Source organism: Scleropages formosus, chromosome 25, assembly GCF_900964775.1.
Source record: "Scleropages formosus chromosome 25, fSclFor1.1, whole genome shotgun sequence".
NCBI lineage: Eukaryota > Metazoa > Chordata > Actinopteri > Osteoglossiformes > Osteoglossidae > Scleropages > Scleropages formosus.
In genome coordinates this window covers 5,286,656-5,306,475 of record NC_041830.1, presented here as the reverse complement: position 1 = coordinate 5,306,475, position 19,820 = coordinate 5,286,656, and the positions used below count along the sequence as shown (strand labels likewise).

Genomic DNA, 19,820 nt, shown 5'->3' with positions numbered 1-19,820 from the left:
TAATCAATTTTGCATAGTATTAGGATCTGGCATGAAAAAGTACTTTTCTATAATTTTTTAGACAATCAGACCAGGCCACATAATAAACATTCAGTTTAGTTGAACACCATTCATGCTCTAAGTTACCATGTTCTAACTTTATTGCACAAGTTGATTTATTGAACCACGGCAAGTTTCTTATCGTTCGAAGAAGTTTAGTTTTAAGTGGAGCCACAGAATCTAAGGCAAATTTCACCACAAAATTATGGTCAAAAGCCATTTGATCTATATCTACACTCATTTCAAAATCAGATTGGCTCTTCTAATCAATAAATTTAGCATTTCTATTTTCATTAATGTGTTGCACGATTTTCATCTTACTGTTGTCAGACGGCACCGGCAGGTATAGATCAAAGGTTAATAAGTAATGAACAGAAATATACCTGTTTAGAGGAATAATATTTATGTTATGAACATCTACACTGTAGGTTATGACGAGATTGATCGTATGGTTACGGGAATGAGTTGGACCGTTAACAACTTGAGTAAAACCGAGGGAATTTAAGAAAAATAAAACTATTAGCGAGAGTAACCCATGACACGTCTATATAAATATTGAAATCGCCAATCAAGATAATTTTGTCATGAGTAATGACTTAATCAGTTATAAAGTTTCTAAATATCTCCTGTACCTCCTCCCAGGTGGGGGTGGGGTGCTGTGCTAAGGATGAGTCAGGCCCTTGATTATTTTGGCTGCTCTATGCAAGCAGCAGCTGAGGTGAATGTCCTCTGTGGCTGGTAGTTGAGTACCAATGATGTGCTGAGCAGTCTTCAGAGCGCATTGCAGGCCAGTCCTATCTCAGCTGGAGTAGTTACACCATAGGTATACCAACTAGGTTATGATGCTCTCAACTGTGCACCAGTAAAAGTTAGAACCTGGGGAACAATTTGGCTCTTCGGCTTCTTTAGGAGGAACAGATCCAGGGGTGTTAAGGAATCAAAAGAAGTCCTCTTGTGAACAAGGAAATTAAAACTATGGACCCTTTCTACTTCTTCCCCACTGATATGAATAGGATTGTGTCCACTGGTTCTCATTTTCCTGTAGTCAGTACTAAGCTCTTTGGTTTTCATGATGTGGACAGCATTTCACATCACCAAGAGGCAGCCTCCCTGTTGTTTTTCATCAGGCCTACCATCATTGTGTCATATGCAAGCTTAATAATTGGGTTGGTGTTACAAACAGGCATGCCAAGAGTCTGTGAGTGAACAGGGGAGTACAGGAGAGGACTGTGCACATATACTTGTGGTGTATCAGTGTTCAGAGTCAGAGTAGAGGAGGTGTGATTTCCAAGCCTTACTGCCTGGAGTCTGTTGGGGAGGAAATCCAATCCAATCCAGTACAGAAGAGACATTGAGGAAAGTTCCCATTTCATTCAAAGCAGAGTTATACTCAGTGAATAACATGCTAAATCATGTTTTTGCCTTCCATGAGTCAAAGCAGTATGGAGTGCAGCAGGAACTGCATCCTCTGTTGATCCATTATGCAAAGTGGCAGGAATACAAACCATAATTTGGACTATGACTCATCTTTCAAAACACAACTATAGGAGTCAGTGTGACCAGGCAATTGTAATCCAACCTTGTTATTGCTGATTGATTGAGTACTGGAACAATTGTTGCTGATTTAATGCGAGAATAAACCACTGCATGGGTAAGAGACGAGCTGAATTTGCTAGTAAAAACTTCCTCAAACTGCTCAGCAAAAGCCAGGTATTCCTTTTACATTAATTCATTAAGCTGACGTTATTCACCAAAGCAACTTACAGTGTTAGGTTTCTTACAGTGATTTACCCATTTAATCAGCTAGAGAAATCTCTAAATTAACCATTTAGGATAAGCACCTTGCCCAAGGGCATAACTGGCTGGGATTCAAACCTGCAAACCCTGGCTCTACACACAGCAGCCACAACGCTGCCTACTGCCCCTGTAGCCTTTGATGGATTGACACCAAGGTGAGGGCTCATCGTACATCATGAACAGACAATGTGAGAAGCTTCCAAACAGTGTAGCTTTCATGGTAGACTCCATATTGCTCCAGTGAAAATGAGCAAAGTTGTTGAGTTCATTAGGAATCAAGCTGATACAGGTTTGAAATGAATTAAATGTGATCTTAATTTCCTTAGTACTAACATTTTGACATACTCTTGAGTATTTTATACAGCAATAATTAACCTGGTAGCATCAACATTATACAGTATATTTTATTTATGAATTCTTTTCTTTCAACTTCATGACCATTCAAATCAATTAGCCACACAAACAGGTTTTTTTAAGATATAATTTGAACACGCAATCTCAAAAAAATTACAAGACATAAACCATATGCATGAAGAAAAACAAGAAAAAAAAAAACTATTTGGCTGTTCCTCCCAGAGGTTCATGGGAAACTGTCATCATCATCCTCTGCCATCTCCTTGGCAAATTCAAGGTCTTGCTGCTCCCTCTCGCGACGCTCCTGAGCAGGGACACATACACTGTCAAATGTCAGAGAACACCCTCAAATAAAGTAAGAAAACAAATATTGCTCTATATCTTTACATACCTTTTAAAACCCTAGCTCTCTGACAGTGCCTTATTCTTCATGCATCTTCTATCTTAATGAAAATTTACTCTGGAAGTAGGGACATCACTTCAAACTGAATAACCAAAGCCATCTGCATCTTTTGCAAAATGTTGCCACCTTGTGGCATTCTTCAACTTCTGGGGTGTGACTAATAAGATGCCTATATCTGGGAAAGACATTCTGGTGCCATCTGACAAAGTTGCACTTTTTAAACTTTTGTATCCAACATTGTAAAAGATGGTAAAAAGCCATGTACAACTTGAAAAAACTATTCCTTAACTATACTATCTTTTATTAAATCAAGGTTTCTTTGCAGCAGTGCTGGGTGGATAGAAAAACAATACATTTTAAGTGTGTGGAACAATCCTAAATACAGTAATTGCTAAATGGAGCTTCCTACGATGTCTCACTACCACGCTATTCCTCGTGGGGCGACTCCACAAAGTTAGAGGGTGGGCTGAGCTGAGGGGGGGGGGGAATGGAACCATACCTCTGCAGATTCAAGGTCCTTATTATATGATTTGGGAGGAAATCTCATTGCCTGTGAAAGAAAGATGTGTCAGCAATGTCTTTCTCTGTGGTTTTTACTCACCTCACAACTTTATTTTTTTTTTTTTTTAATACACAAAAGGAATTATGGAGACGACATTAAACCCAAACTACAACACAACGTGCAAAGACTTTTTTTTTTTTTTTACCTTGACTGACATGTTGTGAATGTCTAGGCAGAAGGAGATTCTCTGGTGGAAAGCTAGCTGTGGCTCTCTGGTGCCATAGATGTCCATGGTCTCTTTAGACTGGACATAGCCCTTTTCATGGTTTATGCTGGCCTCAATCACCCCATCTCGGATTGCCTGAGACACACAAAGGCAAAGGTAACTGAGTTAAAGACAAATCCAAACTCTGCATCAATGCATTCAATAAACTTCCAATGGACCCAAATCTGCTTCAGAGAGCATATCTATCGCACAGCAAGAACCAAATCGCTTACTGACTAAATGTGATGAAAGTCGTTAGGATTGTGCAACAGGAAAAAAAAAAAAATTAAGGATCATATTCATTTTGGAAAATCCTGACTTCTTATCGTGTTTATAGAAGTTACATGACATCTCATCAAGTACATCCTTCAGGTCCTGAAATCCCCATCCTCCTAGACTTAATTCACAACCAGAATGGAAAATTCCCAGTTTAAAACAAACCGCTGTATTCCACGTGACACTGAGCTGCGTGAGAAAACAGCTGCAGAGCTGTATGATTGTAAGGGGCAAATGAGAGGACTATGGCAATCTTTCTCAGGTACCTTGGCAACAATGAATTCAGCATCTTCAGGGCTGTCAAGCTGCAGCTTGACAGCGATATCGGCCAACGAGATGCGCGAATATGACAGGCTTATCATGCGCACTCCTGGTGAAAGAGACATTAAAAAAAGCGTTATTAGTCTCCATTTTGTAATCCATAACCACTCGCACTGCATTCAACTAGTGTGAAACGCAACTAATTTTTTGCAGCTGTGCAATTATTCAAGCAATTCTGTTTTAAGAGTTTTTTTTTTTTTTGAGGATACAACAATTGGCCTTCCAGGCACAAGATCCTTGAACCTTATCTAATTTGACCTCAACGTTTGCAACCATTCTATTACTAGCTGCTAAGACTTAGACTGCCTTTTTAATAAGGCTTTACATTATTTGCTGGAAAATACTGCATTCCTTTGGTCTCAGAAGCTGTTCCTCACCAGTTTTGATGACGTTATGTCTTAGCCGGATAATGAGCGTGTAGGTGCCATCAGTCTGGAACTTTTCTCCAAATTGGTCCAGGACCTGGTTGAACTTGGCCAGGTTACCAGTTCTCACAGCTGCAGAGAATAAGGTCAACAAAAAGATTCTGCGCACATTTACAGACATAAAAAAAGCTGTAGACTGAGTTTGTGAACTTGGATTTGTAACTGCCAGCCAGTTTTGTACTGCTGAATCATGTTAAAGTTGGATTGTTATATGCAGATTAACATTATTTGAAATGATGGAATTAAGTACAATGTAGCACCACAGTTTGTTATCTGAATGCACAGTTTCCTCGTGCTATAAGCTTTCAAATTACAATTTTTCAAGGATATATTTGCCCATTTAATTTCAGCTGTAGTTTCTTCACTTATCTATTTTCCAAAAATTTGTTTGTTGTGGACCAAAAGCAACCTACATTTCTGCATCCAGCTGGCAGCAAAACGCCTGTAAGCGTAAAAGTGTAGAACCACCTGTAACACAAATAACTCCCAGCTGTGCGTGTAGCTTTGGATTCAGCTAAGAGTGTGAAGATTGCAAACACGGGGAGAGTATGCAATCTAAAGATGTGAGCAGCAAAAGAAACCAACCTCCCTTACCGCAAAAACCTGGTGATTTGTGTCCATGAGCAAAATTCTACTCAACTGCATTTTACTTACCTCCTTTCACACAATTGTTCCAGCTGATCTCATGTTTGTGAATAACACTGCACGTGTTTGTAGAATGAATCCGTCAACAGTGTGAAATGAATAGGAGTATGTGGCAACTATATATTTTTATTTAGTCATTTCTGTTAGTTGTTCTTTGTTCTAACTATAGCCAAGATTTTTACATAGCCTGTAAATACACCTGTATTATGAATCTTTTATTGACTGAGTAGGTAATACATTTGAAAGTTGCCAGAAGATAACAAAGGTTATACATACTTGTGGTATCTGTGTTATTAAACCTTTACTGATTGTGACTTAATGATGAGTGACTTTGGATTTATGAACAAATAAAGTTTTGAACAGACTTCCAGCCCATTCATAAGGTGAGAAACCCATGTATTTAATTTGAGTACGACTGTGGTGCCACAAACATACCTTGAGTCAGCAGGAAGTAAGGCATGAGGGAGCGCTTCAGTGAGGGCTGCCGGAACTGCAGCCGGTCCGGGATCTCTCCAAGTAGCAGCTCCACCACTATAAGCAACTTGTGTACCTGCAACAATGGAAGTGTTAGTTGCATCATCACGTTAGGTTAGGTTCTGTAGAACCCTTGGACACAATAATGATAAAAAAAAAAACTGTGGAGGACCTACTTTAATATTAACTCTGATCTACACCATGAGCACCAATTTAAACTGTCTCAGAATAAAAATGCTTTTTAATCCATTTATTGGTGACTGCTGACCAATTCATGCAACAATAATGTTCAAGCTACTGTCGTTTCATTATCTTTACTTTTCGTCTCTATGGTAACTCTACCTCTACACCACTGCTAGTGTTAAAATCACCAACGCTCACATTAAGGTGGTCCCACACTCCTATTCTGTTCAGGTGCATTTTTCTATCCGCTCAGCTTTTCAGTCTGCTACAATTAGGAACTTTACAACATTGAAAATATGCATTTTTTTAATTGAAAAAAGTTAAATTCTTAACAAGAGAAGCCATTGTCAGTGTATTTGAACAGTGTTTACCACAATGCTAAGCTGTTATTAAAAGCTGTTTAATTGAACAAGGGAATCTTGTTAGCTTATACTGACTCACTCAATACTAATAGTTACACTCCGTAGATACGTAATGATGTAAAAAATGAGCGCATTATAAACCAGATGTGTTGCCATGGAACTTGTCACAAGCAAGAGCAGCACATTTGTTCAACTCAGGAATACTAACAGTCTGCTTAAAACCAACAGCAGTGTGCTGGGGGGCCTTCCTCAGGGCGTTGGTGAGGGTTCTTCTGGCCTCCGAGTACTCAAGCTGGATGGCTTTGATGCGACCTGAGGCAGATACTGAGTGTTAGCCTTTTACACACAGGACACACACACTTCGAAACCTTCTGCCCTCAAGTTAGATCTTACATAAAATACAAGAGCAACAACAATACAACAACCAACTGGAAATAAGATGTCAATAGGAGACTTGCTGACCTGTGTAGTAGAGGTAACGGGCCCACTCATTGTTGTTGGACTGCTCAGGGAACACTGATTTTGACACCAACTTTTCAGCCTGGTCGTACAGATTATAGTGCAGGTAATTGCGCAGCAGCAGGTTGAGCAGTGTGGCCTGGCCATCTGCATCATGGCGCAGGGTAGCTGTCCGCAGGCGAGAGTGAAGAAAACTAGCAAACAAAACAGTGGAGATCACAGATTTATCATCACTGGAAAATCCACACTGGCTTTCAGTGCTCCAGTAAAATACTACACTGTATGAGTAAATGTAATAACAAGCGGTTCTGAAAATGTGTGTGTGTGTGTGTGCTTTGAATAAAAGCATGTACAATGGATGCATGTGAACCGAATGAAAAGCAATCAGCATTTTCTATATACTCAAGTAAAAATTTCAGATTGTATTCGTGGGAGGCTTTTCCTTGCTTTAATAAGTCTTTTCCGTTAAATAGGAACTTCACACTTACCTTCAAAGGGTCATTATGAAAGTGCTAAAATATAGGAGTAATGTTATCATGTGATTCTAGCAAAGGAATTTTGACCCTAGTTTTAAGAAACCTAATTGTACATCTGTCATATATATATATACATACTCCAGCAAAGAAAGCAGTGTAAACCACCTGATAACCCAACCACTTTGAGAGAGCTCACCTGCGAATTGTGTCTAGCTGGTTGAGAAACTCATAAACACGAGAGTGGTAGTAGTAACATTTGGCTGCCACCAAGTCCAGTGCCCGGCGGTTCTGAGAGCTAATCTTTTGCAAGAGGTCATCAGACACCTTTTTGGCCTGAAGAGAGTAAAGACGGGATAAAAGTTACATTTTTGCAAACCTCCCCAAAAAAAAAAAAATAAATAAAATAAAACTGCAAATGACCCCCCCTCACATGAGATAATTACACTACACTAACCTCTGTGTAGCATTTGTTGTTGGTGAGATACACCACCAGTAGAAGCTGCAGGTAGGCCTCTACCTCGGGCAACAGAGGGGTGGCCGCTGCCTTGCCGGACCTGGGCCGGAACTGGACATCACCCTCGGTGTCCATTGGCTTAAGAAATAGAAAACATACATGAGAAGACACTGGTTGGAAGTAAAGCATTATGTCAATTCTGTGCAATCAATCTGTAAACACAGCAAGAGGAAACCATCTCTAAAAAAAAGCAAGCTAGAACTGGATTAAACTTGCAGAGTTGTTAGAAAACACACTGATATTGTGTTTTGGGGCACCTGGTAGCATAGTAGTTAGAGCTGCTGCTTTTGTACCTAAAGGTTGTAGATTCAAATCCCACATCCAACCGCAGTACTCTTGAGCAAAGTACCTACTCTAAACTGCTTTAGTAAAAATTACCCAGCTGCATAAATGGGTAAATAACTAAATCACCTAATATGTTAAATTACTTTGGAGAAAACAGTCAGCTAAATAAGTAAATGTAAATATACTTTCCTGATATTACTTGCTCGTATAACAATAGTTAGATGACCAAAAATAAATAGGTGATAATACTGGCTGAAAGGAAAGGTCTTCTGTAACGACGACCCACCTCCTCCAAGAAACTCAGCAGGAACTCCCTCCCAGCAGTGTTGGCTGTGTAGAAGCCAGAAACGGCCTTGTGCAGCACATTGGGGTTGAGCCGGCGGCTTGTGGAGGGCAGCGCCCTCAGGGCCCGCAGGACAAAGCGGGGCTCTCTCCCCGACACCGCCTTCTCAATCTGCTTCACATGCTCCTTGATGTCTGAAGGACAGGAGGAAAGACCATGTCAGAGAAGCAGCCACAAATGGTAGCAAAGATACCAGGTTTGAATCCCACTCCAGCTGTAGTAACCTTGATCAAAATATTAACCCTGAATTGATACAGTAAGAATACCATGCTGTAAGAGAGCATAAAAATAAAAAAAACAATGGACAATTACAACTCAGTTTGTTACACAGCTTAACTTAAAGAGTTGAATAACCAACCCCTTTCCCGACTTGAACACAAATACTAAAAGACAACCTAAAACAAAAGCTGCAGCATCATTAATACATGACCTGAATATCCTTTTTTTTTTAAATTAAAAATGCTATAGATCAACAAGATGGCAACACTCATCATCCAGCACAACTCATAAACTAGTCTAAGAGAATATTTATACACCTTTTTTTCCAAAATAAAACGACTAGATCATGTCATTTGTCTGGTTATGTCTTTCTCTACAGAGATGTTTACATTCTCGTTAAGTATCAGCTGGCAGCCGCACCAGCCCTGCTGCAGCAGAGTCACTCTGTGTTTCACTCGAATTTCTCGTATCAGCTGAACACTGAAAATCCCAGCATTTCTGGATGCATGATGAATGATGATCTCCGGCGTTTACCCTCCAGTGTGAGGGTGTCCTGCTCTCGGTGTGTTTTCCCCGCCGCTCCCGCCTCCTCCTCCGGCATCTCCACATCAACGGGCTCGGGGCCCGGCTGCTCAGCTCTGCCCTTCTCCTTCTCCTTCCCTTTCTCCTTCTCCTTCTCCTTTTCCTTCTCCCGCCGCTTCGACGCGCTTTCTTTCATCCTTAAATGTATTTAGAAGGCAGAAAACTTAGTACACAGTTATTTTTTATGCACCGTTACACAGCCACAGGCTGCCACGGTCTATTATTCCATAAACTTCTCTGCGCCCACAAACAGCGAGAATGACTGGCAACTATGGAGGTGCGAAGAGCATTGTGGGATACAGGCGAGTGTAAACAAGCGCCTATTCAGGCAAGACTGAACGATAGCAGATCGAGTCACGTGGTCATAGAGTGAGTCATGAATTGACCAGAATGTATGAAGTAGACAAGGTGACTGTAACATTTAGCCACTTAGGAACCCGAGATTCATTATGACAGATTTTTTTTTTCTATTATGGAGATAACCATAGATCATGTCGTGGGTCAAAAAACTAGAAGAAGATGCATACTGTCTGTAGATTGCAGAGTAATCAGGATCTTCTAAACATTACCAGCAACAAAAACAAACATTCCTTTGTTAATTAAAACTAGGTCTCTTTTTAGCTATAATGATCTATATGAATTGATCAGAATGATTGAGCAGAATGAAACCGATACAGGAAAAGTTGTTGCGCTTTATTCGATGTCAAAAGGTGTCACTGAATTTACAAATAGTCAAAACTGATGATAGATTTTGGGGTGGCTTCTGTATTGTTAGGAACGTCCAATCTCTTGAACGCGGAGTTCGAGTGAAACAAGAAACACCGCAGTAACACACCTGGCCTGCGTATCGCATTATTACACTAACATACAGCGAAAAGTTGTACGCATACAGTTGCATAATCGGAACCATAGTTAGACTTCAAAGTAAGTGATGGGGTTAAAGGAGAGAAAAAGTGGTTTCCATGGAAACAGGCGGAGTACTGGCATGTGTAGCAGTGAGAATGGAAATGAAAGAAATAGATCAGAGCTTCCTCTGAAATGGAATAGCAATTTCAAGCTGTATCTTCTCCCCTCCAGCATGGGCCTCTCGCTCCCTATTGAAAACATGAGTCCGCCGCAAATAAAGCACAAAGTGGGCTTTCTTTACCTGCACGAAGCCAGCAGGTGTATGTGCATGTGTTTGCGTCTGTGTGTCTCACGGTGAATAACAGAGTAAGCAAGAGTGGCCAAGGGGGCATGAACAGAGCCATATAATTTTAAAGTCCAGTATTTGTGCTCAGATATTGTTAGACCGGCACTGACTAGGCACTGCCGTGGGGAGTCATAGAGAGAGAAAGCTTGTTGCCATGCTCATCTCCACCACTGACCTCCTTGGAGCTGCTTCTTTTGTTTTCTGTTCCTCGGTCCTTAATTTAGGAGTTACATTTTCCTTTGAGCTGGGATGACTCAAATATTTTTCTCCGGGCGACTGCGCTCGAAATGTTACGTTCGATAAGTTGTTTTTCTCACAGTGACTCGAAAATAAAAACAGGTTTTCGTGATAATACCATTGCATTTATGCAGTCTTATTGCATTATTATCAAAATAGAGCTGTGATCGCATGTGTGTTTGACTATATTTGATCTTATTTTGCCTAATTAGCTGTAATATAATATAATAAAATATAATGTAATATAATTTGGGTGGCACGGTGGCACAGTGAGTAGTGCTGCTGCCTCACAGTGCCTGGGTGGTTTGAGAGGACATGGGTTTGATCCCATTCAGTCTGTGGAGTTTATCTGTTCTTCCTGTGTCTGCGTGGGTTTCCTCCCACAGTCCAAAGACATGCTGTTCAGGTTCCCCCATAGTGTGTGAGTGACAGAGAGAGTGAGTGTGTTTCACTGATGTATGGATGAGTGACCCAGTGTAAGTGGTGTATCTAGCAGTGTAAGTCTTTGGGTGCTCTGGTTTCCTCCCACACTCCAACAACATGCTGTTCAGGTTCACCTGTAGTGTGTGAGTGACAGAGAAAGTGTTTGTGTGTTCCATTGATGTATGGATGAGTAACCCATTGTAAGTAGTGAATCTAGCAGTGTAAGTCTTTGGGTGCTCTAGTTTCCTCCCACACTCCAAAGACATGCTGTTCAGGTTCTCACAGAGAGAGTGTGTTATACTGATGTATGGATGAGTGACCCAGTGTAAGTAGTGTATCTAGCAGTGTAAGTCACCGCGGTGAATAAGGTGTGTGGGCTGATAACACTACATAGAGTTAGTTGGAAATTGCTTTGGAGAAAAGTGTCTACTAAGTGAATAAATGTAAATGTAATATTCACATCATTTGTGTCCACTCATTTAGATACCTCGAATGCAGTTTCATTAGGTGGATTAATAAAGCTATTATAAGTTATACCAAGAGGACCATAAAGAAGAGTTTTGACAGTGTTCATAATGCAAAATTCAGGTATGAGAGTGAAGACTGCATGTGTGTGAAGAAGAACTGAACAACAACTGCAAAAGTGTACCTGCTGGGTGGGATGGGGGGGGGGGCAAAAAAAGACCAGGAGGTAGTCAGTCATGAAAAGACAGAAAGAGGAAGCTTTCTCACCTACGTCCTTGCACTTAAAGACCGAGCCCTCCCAAGGTGATCCTCCTGGAGACATTTTAATCTGCAACCCAATCGGGTTTGGGGCCGTGCTCTGCTAGATCGAATGTGTCATTCTATCTGCTCCTTTGTGTCCCATTACCCCGCAGTGGTAACGTTCACACCAGTGTACTATGTCTGGGAGGGAGCCGAGACAGCGCCCCGCTCAGCCCCTACTGCAAGGCGAGCTGGCCCCAAATTTGAATGAACTGCAGCTTAAGTGGAAGGAACAATGGTGTTATTTTACAAGTGAAACCCCCCGCTTGACTTGTTTGCGTTTCACCCACTATAACGTCGAGCTGCTTGCTGCACCGGTGCTCAGCTGAGCCACACCCAGCTGTAAACTCCGGCAGTGCAAAAATGTCAACAGGAAAGGAACACTAACCAGGGCTGGAAGTGAAATAGAATGGAAAAACATTACGCTCTCTTAGCGTATGCACGGCTCACTCGAACTGTAGTCAACCGGCATGTTTTAATCAGAAGCTTTGTAATTTTTTTTTCTGTCTGCAGAATGAACAAATGCAGAAAAAGACCATGTCGGAACAAGGATACCATCCATCCATCCATCTGTCTATCCATCTGTCCATCCATCCGTCCATCCATCCATCCATCTGTCCATCCGTCCGTCCATCCATCCGCCCATCCATCCATCCGTCCATCCGTCCGTCCATCCATCTGTCTGTCCATCCATCCATCCGTCCATCCATCCATCTGTCCATCCATCCATCCATCCATCCATCCATCCATTGGTCCATCTATTCGTCCATCCGTCCGTCCATCCATCCATCCGTCCATCCATCCATCCGTCCGTCCGTCCGTCCGCCCGTCCATCCATCCGTCCATCCGTCCGTCCATCCATCTGTCTGTCCATCCATCCATCCATCCATCCATCCATCCATCCATCCATCCATTGGTCCATCTATTCGTCCATCCGTCCATCCATCTATCCATCTGTCCATTCATCCATCCATTGGTCCATCCATCTGTCCATCCATCCGTCCATCCATCTATCCATCCATTGGTCCATCCATCCGTCCGTCCATCCATCCATCCGTCCATCCATCCATCCATTCATCCATCCATTAGTCCATCTATCCATCCATCCATCCGTCCATCCATCGGTCCATCCATCCGTCCGTCCGTCCATCCGTCCATCCATTTTCCATCTCACTTGTCCTAATAGGGTCGCGGATACCTTGCATGCAAAAAAAAATAAATTGGCATTACACTGACAGCCCATTATATGGCCACACAGACAGCAGACAGCACACAAAAGGAATGTCCTTGAGTGTCTTCTGAGCAGCAGAATGCTGCAATTATTTGTCATTTAAGCAGAGCGAAAAGAACAGAGACTGTGGATTCTGTTCCAGTGATGGGGGAAGAAAAAGCCCTAAAAGCCAATTTGAGCAGAAAATCAGACAGGTCGCCACGGGGATTGAGGCTGCCGCAGGAAGTGACAACAGAAACCTGGGTAGCATTCGCTCAGCCACCGACTCGGTCCTTATTGCTCCTGCTGGACGGTGCAGGGCAGGATGCCGCTGCGGGTGGGCAGCAGCCGCAAACAGCCCCAGATCTCATCCTGCTAGGTGTCGCAGTCTGGGTAGAGCTCCTGCACGGCGCTGCATGAGAACTGGGTCACAAAAGATGGTACTGAGTCCCTTTGGGAAGAACTGACATACCATCATGCACAATTTATTGGCTTGTTCCGCTTAAAGGAAGCCTTGGGTCATTTGCTATACTGGGCAGAACTTCACAATTGTTTCACCAACCTTTATTCAGTATTTTTGTAAAACAAAAAAGTAAAGCTGAAAGGCAGATTTAGTCTTTTTTGGTGTACAGCTGAGAATAGACTTCCTGCTCTTTGTATCAGATCTAAATTTAACACATGTATTCACTTTTGAATACATTTACATTGATTTAGCCAACACTTTTCTCCAAAGCAACTTACAATGTTAAGCTACTTACTATTATTTACCCATTTATACAGCTGGGTAATTTTACTAGAGTAATGGAGAGTAAGTACCTTGCTTATGGGTAGTACAGCTGAAGGCAGGATTTAAACCTATAACCTTTGGGTCCAAAGGCAGCAGTTCTAACCACTATGCTAGCAGCTGTCCGTCATAATTGTTATAACACGCTGATTCATCTAAAGTGTTAAATTAAATCAATATGTTTAAGACTGGGGTAGGGGTAATTACACACACACATTTTCGGAACCGCTTGTCCCATACAGACTCGCGGGGAACCGGAGCCTAACCCGGTAACACAGGGCGTAAGGCCGGAGAGGGAGGGGGCACACCCAGGACGGGACGCCAGTCCGTCGCAAGGCACCCCAAGCGGGACTCGAACCCCAGAGCCACCGGAGAGCAGGACCATGGTCCAACCCACTGCACCCCCCTTAGGGGTAATTAATTATGGCACAAGTATCATAACACAGGGGGGTGCAGTGGTGCAGTGTGTTTGGTCTCTGCCTGCTCTCCAGTGGGTCTGGGGTTTGTGTCCCGGGTGGGGTGCCTTGTGATGGACTGGCGTCCCGTCCTGGGTGTGTCCCCTCCCCTCCAGCCTCGTGTCCTGTGTTGCCGGGTTAGACTCTGGCTCACCGCGACCCCACTTGGAACAAGTGGTTTCTGTGTTTGTGTATCATATCATAATATAATGGAGTTTTTTTTTCTTCTTTTCAGTAGATATTAGCTTTGTTTCCGGTCTAAAGAAGCCAGCCTCCCTAAGAACTACATGCTCCGGTGCTGCTTTGCTGCTTCACAGCATTTTTTGTCTGCTCATTAAGTGCTTCCATGCATTAGATACCGGTTAACTTTGAGTGACAGCGTGCTGGGACATCACCACCCCAACGCGCTGACACTGTAATGCTAGCCTTTACCCGATCAAGATGCAGCAAGCCTTTAGGACGGAAGGCGCCCTGAATCCGATTTCAAAGCCAATATAATTTACACGCGTGATCCCGGGGTAAGAGTATACGCAGGCACGGAGGAGTCCCTCAAGACAGTGAAAGTATGAAGTGTGAAAATGGGAAAAGGTTTCCGTCATCGTGACGTCATTTTCCACACGACGCTTTTGCTTTTTCATTGACGGATTTGGCGTCGACCAAACTCCTGCTCCCGATGCCGTGCCGAGGCGCTCTTAGAAACCCCTCGCAGGAACGTTCTAGCACAGCCGCGAACTGTTTGCGAGCTGAACAACTTCCTCGAGGAGCAAAGGGGAGGGAGCCTCCCAGAACAAGGTTATGGGGTGGAAAAAACACGCGCCATCTGTCTTCAGGTAATTCCAGAAGGTGTTTCTGGTTTCTTCATGGCACTGGTAACTGCGGCCTCTGCCCTGACACCTGTCCACAGAAACATAAGGATCTGAACGTAGGGCCACTCTACACACACACACACACACACACACACACACATACAAACATGTAGTGTGTGTTTGCCGGCAAGAAGAATTTCTCAGCAGAAATAAAAGGCCTGCGAAAAGCACGAATCCCTCTCGCTGTCACCGTGTGCCGATATGTCGCGGAAAAGAATCGCGGCATTATCCGCACAATAATTTTCACAGCTCTGCTCTCCGTGCAGAGAAAAAGCTTAGGGGTGAGACCCTCTGTTATTTCCACCGAGGGAACAAGAGAGCCAAGAGGGCATAGAGGGGTTTCCTGTCCAGACCTTTCACTCGTGCGTCACAGAATGGCTTTTCGTATTGGGATCAGAAAGACTTTTTCCATCAGATGCCGGAGTGTGTTAGAGCATTAAATATTAATTCACGCTCTACTGCCACAAACTGAATGAAGCTGAATAAAGTGCCTTTTTAGAGCGTTACGTGAAAAATGCCACAAAAATGAGAGGAATGGAAGACTTGTTTCAGTGCGGTATACTGAAAATCATTCCCTTTAAAAAGCCATTCTGTGTCTTGGAAATAGTTTGAATTTTTTAAAAAAAAAAAAAAAAAACATGTTTTCGCTTTATATACAAGTGAGGGAGTCTCGGTGCAGTTTTTACGGTGTCGATTTTGAACTGTTAATGAGGATGAGGAACTCTTGTGAAAATGATGGATAACCAAATAATCTAACCATCATATTCTTTACTTGCACTGATCTAACACGCACATTACATCAATAAGATTAGGCGCAGCGTTTAAACTAAAAACTAAACCGTGCTGCGCCTCGCAGGAGTGAAAACTGCAAAAGTAACATTCCGGAAAACCCTTCACCAGCCACTACATGCTTGTCGATCCAGACGCTAACAAGAACGAGGATTTCATTATGTTTATTTAACTTACATTTTTATGTTAAAATGTATTACAAACACTGCATTTGACAAAAAAAAAAAAAAAAAAAAATTAAAGTTGAAATTAACTGAAAATGTGAACGGAATTATATATCTCCCATTCAGACGTCTGCCATTTTTTTGTCCCTACGCTGCATGATCACGTTACGTGAAAGAAGAAGTAAATATCGAGGGGTTACGCCGATAGTTCATTCAGCCGGTTTATTTTTCCTGCGGTTGTTCAATGTTTATTGCTGTTCGGTGTTGACTGAGGGACCGCAATCTGTCTTTTACAGGGCTTGGTAAAAGGGTGCATCGAGCAGAATGCACAAGTAGATAAATGGGATTCTTAAGGTCTCCACTTTAGCTCCCTGAGCACATGCAGTAGACAGCCCGCTCAGATACCAAGAGATCTTAATTGGCCGTGCCAGGATGAATTATTAATTTGGATTAGATAACCCACAACTTCCTACATGACATCTTGCAGCCACTATACCCTCCCCATCAGTGCAAAGGTAAACCATGCTTAGCCGCTCCTGCCTCCAGCCTGCAGCGTTGGCTCAGGCCCAAGGCTCTGCACCCGTGTCCCCGATGCTGAATTTCATCGGGCTCCCCTATACTACAGTGCTGACAGTGGAAGACTCCTCTGACTTGCCCTGCTTGCTGGGCAAGGACTTTAGGTACTCCAGGTGGCGCCGAGCATCCTCCTGATTATGTCGCACGTAGTAAACCAAGTACGAGATGACCATGGTGAACCAGCCAAACATAGTCACCAGCATGGCGACATCCGTTGTCTTCTTCAGCACCACGCAAAGATCCAAGTCCTTGGCGAGCAAGAAAGGTGTGCCTTGGGCACCCGCATCCTCAGGCTCCGAGGTCTGACACACAATGCCGGCCAGCGAGGCGGGCTCCAAGTCGAGGTGGGGCATCACGGTCTGCAAATTGCAGTCACAGTGCCATGGATTGTAGGTGAGATTAGCCCGAGCCCGCACGCCAGCGAGGGCCTCCGGATTGAGAGACATGAGCTTGTTGGAGGAGAGATCCAGAAGCTGAAGGGATCTGGCCAGACCGTGGAAGGCTCCGGGCTCTAGCTGGGCAAGCTCATTGTGGGAGAGGTCCAGCTCTCTAAGCAAAGAGAGCTCCTGGAAGGTGTTGGTGGGGACAGTGGTGAGAAGGTTGAAGTCCAGGTAGAGACGCCGGGTGTCATTAGGGATGTCCTGAGGAATTTCCGTCAGCCGTAGGTTGCTGCAGCGCACAGTCTTACCCCCGACCTCGCTCTCCGAACAGTAGCACCTCTTGGAGCAGCTGGTGGCCGCGTGATGGAAACAGAAAGTCATGAGCACTAGGCTGTGTAGCAGCAGACACATCACCACGGAGTGGCGCAACAGCCAGTCTGCCAGCAGCGGCATGGTGGGATACCGGCATGCTCCTGGGAGGACCAGGCCCCCCACCACCAAGAAAAGGGGCAGAGCACACGTCAAATTCTTCTCCCACTGGTCAACCTACTGCAAACTGGTGAGGGAAGACAAAGCATAGAATAAATGTATGACTGACACAGTGCTAATTACATTCTTGGAAATCCACATCATTTCTCCCTTATAAGAACAATCTCTGTGACTGATGGCCACAGTGCTAAAGAGGCAGAGTGTGTTATTTTGTGCACAGATGGAGGCTAGCTGGTTTAATTGCTATGATGGTGCAGCAGGGATCTATCCGTCTCATTACTGCGCAGAACAAAGACGGGTTGAGTTTGCGCAGCTGTGGGAAGATCCACGCATATCCACGCATTCGAATCCGCGCAGGCTAGAGCGGGCAAAATGCTGTTAGTGCTTTATGCATGACAATTTTTGAATGTTCTGCCCCATTTTATGTGCCAGCTATGTGAAAAATCAATATAATACAGGTCTCTTCTGTCATGAGAGAATTTTAAAGAGTTTTTTTTTTTTTTTCTTTTTTTTTCTTTTTTTTTCACCAGTATTGCAGCTGAGCCATCCAGTGCAGGAAGACTGAGGATATTTATAATGAAAAAGAATAATAAGCACTTTTTAGTTCTGATTCAAATTTGTGACTTCATTGTGGCTTTTTACTGTAGGAATTACAATTGTTCAGCCTAACTAAAGTGAAATAAAAAAGAAGGTAGCTTAGGGGTTAGAGCAACTACCTTTGGACTCAAAGGTTGCAGGTTCAAGCCTCACCTCTAACTATAGCACCTGTAAGCAAGGTACTCATCCTGAATTGCTCCAGTAAAATTATCCAGCTGTCTAAATGGGTAAAAAATTGTAACCTTAACAGGGTAAGTCTCTTTGGAGAAAAGCATCAGCTAAGTGAATAAATGTAATCTAGCTAGAACCAAGACCATTCCATGCATTGAACACTGAAAGACAACTTGTTTCTGTGAGCAAAGCATCTGTTTTTAGAGGTGAACCTTTTGTCAACATCATATCAAAGATCATGAACACCTGAAAAACACAACAAACAGATATCAAGTTATTAATCATCTTTAGGAAACTGAAGAAAACAAGGCAGCGCTAAGATCCATTGTTGAGATTTTTCAAAAAGTTCACCAAGATATGCTGTCTTCATCAGTATTTCAGTCCATGCTGTTTTTTTTTTTTTTTTTAATATTCATGTGCTGCAAACGGTGGGAAACTAGAAAGGCAAATTTGGCTTTGGCCCTCCTGAAAAATGACTTTAGACTATAGATGATCCACTTATGGAGACTGAAATTGAAATCGATCTCTAAGCACCTACTAAAATCTCATAATGGGGTATTGTCTAAAGAATGCTTCAAATAACATTCATTGTGGCTCAAAAATTGATGAAATGCCAGGGAATAATAATTTTTTAACAGCTCTAGGAAAGATGAAGCACCTGCCTGCTTACGCAGAGCAAACATTAACACGGCCGTGTCAATGCTGATTACGGTGTGCCCACAAGAAGATGAGATGTTAATCCATCATTTGTAATTACTGTGAAACAAAAACCAAACCCTTTTTGGGTGCCTTACTCAAGCAGTGAAGTGGGGTGATGAAGGAGATGTTATTAAATAAGTAACATTCTGTTACTCTGGAACCAGGTTTTTCATGACACAGCACGCTGTCCTGACATTTTACCGAGAGTGAGTGGGGGTGAGGAGGTGGGGTGCGAGGAGGAGGGGGAACACGACAGGAGATGAGAGGAAGAGAAGATGGAGAGAGGGATAGATCAAGCAAGAATGGGGTGGAATGGAGAATGTTGACACAGACAGTTCACCCATGATCAATAAGAGCAGAAAAAGAAGAAATTAAAAGATAACGTTGAAGCGATAAAAAAGAAAGACAAAACGGGCAAAACACGTGGGTAACGTTTTAAAGAGAATGTAAGGCATTTACACAGTGTCAAACTATTTCACAGTTCCTGTCTCCTGAGAAATATTTTTATTTAGTATAAAAGATGGTAGAACAGTGGCTCTGGAGAAAACATCAGAGCTGCGGCTTGATATATGGCTTCGTTCTGTGTGGAGTTTGTGTGTTCTTTCCCGTATCCTCAAGACGAAAGGTACGTTTCAGGTGAACTGGTAACTTTAAATTACATCATAATGTGTGTATATATGAGTGAAAAGAGTATGTGTTTGCCCTGCAATGAACTATTGTCCTGTCCAGATTGCACCTATTCTCACACCCTATGCTTCCAGGACAGGCTCTAGACAACTGCATCCCTATGCTGGCCAAGGAGATATTGATAATGAATGAATGAACGATATAAAATATACCTGCCAATGTGATGGTGTCAGCAAAGCGTGCAAATTCAGCTTTTTTTATATATATATTAAATGAGAAACGTGGTATGTGCTGACAATCTAACTTCAGCACTACATAGCGCACAGTACACTATAGGTTTTCTCTGGAGGAGTAGATGCTTTGGTTTATTTTCTCTTTAAATTAATATTTTGAAGAGGGGGTTTGGTGGCGCAGGGGTTGGGCTGGGACCTGCTCTGCAGTGGGTCTGGGGTTCGAGTCCCATTTGGGGTGC

At 42.9% G+C, this 19,820-nt stretch overlaps 2 protein-coding genes across 5 annotated transcripts; both read right to left on the bottom strand.

Moving 5' to 3' along the window:
• Positions 1 to 2,274: 2,274 nt before the first annotated feature.
• LOC108928061 (26S proteasome non-ATPase regulatory subunit 3-like) lies at positions 2,275 to 9,202 on the bottom strand. 4 transcript variants are annotated; one of them, XM_018741833.2, is made up of 13 exons: positions 8,877 to 9,202; positions 8,067 to 8,257; positions 7,436 to 7,573; positions 7,178 to 7,314; positions 6,509 to 6,699; positions 6,255 to 6,358; positions 5,463 to 5,577; positions 4,335 to 4,454; positions 3,903 to 4,006; positions 3,301 to 3,456; positions 3,093 to 3,143; positions 2,582 to 2,650; positions 2,275 to 2,494 (listed from the first exon to the last, which is right to left on the bottom strand). In XM_018741833.2, the coding sequence occupies exons 1-12, from the start codon at positions 9,058 to 9,060 to the stop codon at positions 2,630 to 2,632; spliced, it is 1,512 nt and encodes a 503-aa protein (XP_018597349.1). In that variant the 5' UTR covers positions 9,061 to 9,202; the 3' UTR covers positions 2,275 to 2,494; positions 2,582 to 2,629. The 4 variants fall into 4 exon arrangements, 3 of the variants coding, with proteins under 3 accessions (XP_018597349.1, XP_018597347.1, XP_018597348.1); XM_018741831.2 differs by lacking the exon at positions 2,582 to 2,650; XM_018741832.2 differs by having other exon boundaries at positions 2,418 to 2,650.
• Positions 9,203 to 15,946: 6,744 nt separating this feature from the next.
• On the bottom strand, positions 15,947 to 17,221 carry lrrc3ca (leucine rich repeat containing 3Ca). Its single transcript, XM_018741961.2, has one exon. The coding sequence runs from the start codon at positions 17,216 to 17,218 to the stop codon at positions 16,424 to 16,426; it is 795 nt and encodes a 264-aa protein (XP_018597477.2). The 5' UTR covers positions 17,219 to 17,221; the 3' UTR covers positions 15,947 to 16,423.
• Positions 17,222 to 19,820: the final 2,599 nt, after the last annotated feature.

Excerpts from the sequence above, each read along its gene's own strand:
- LOC108928061 (XM_018741831.2), bottom strand. The coding sequence starts at position 9,060 with ATGAAAGAAAGCGCGTCGAAGCGGCGGGAGAAGGAAAAGGAGAAGGAG. Across the intron at positions 4,007-4,334 it reads ACATAACGTCATCAAAACTG|GAGTGCGCATGATAAGCCTG; the intron begins GTGAGGAACAGC and ends CTCTTTCACCAG. Across the intron at positions 3,457-3,902 it reads CTGAATTCATTGTTGCCAAG|GCAATCCGAGATGGGGTGAT; the intron begins GTACCTGAGAAA and ends TGTGTGTCTCAG.
- lrrc3ca (XM_018741961.2), bottom strand. The coding sequence starts at position 17,218 with ATGCCGCTGCTGGCAGACTGGCTGTTGCGCCACTCCGTGGTGATGTGT.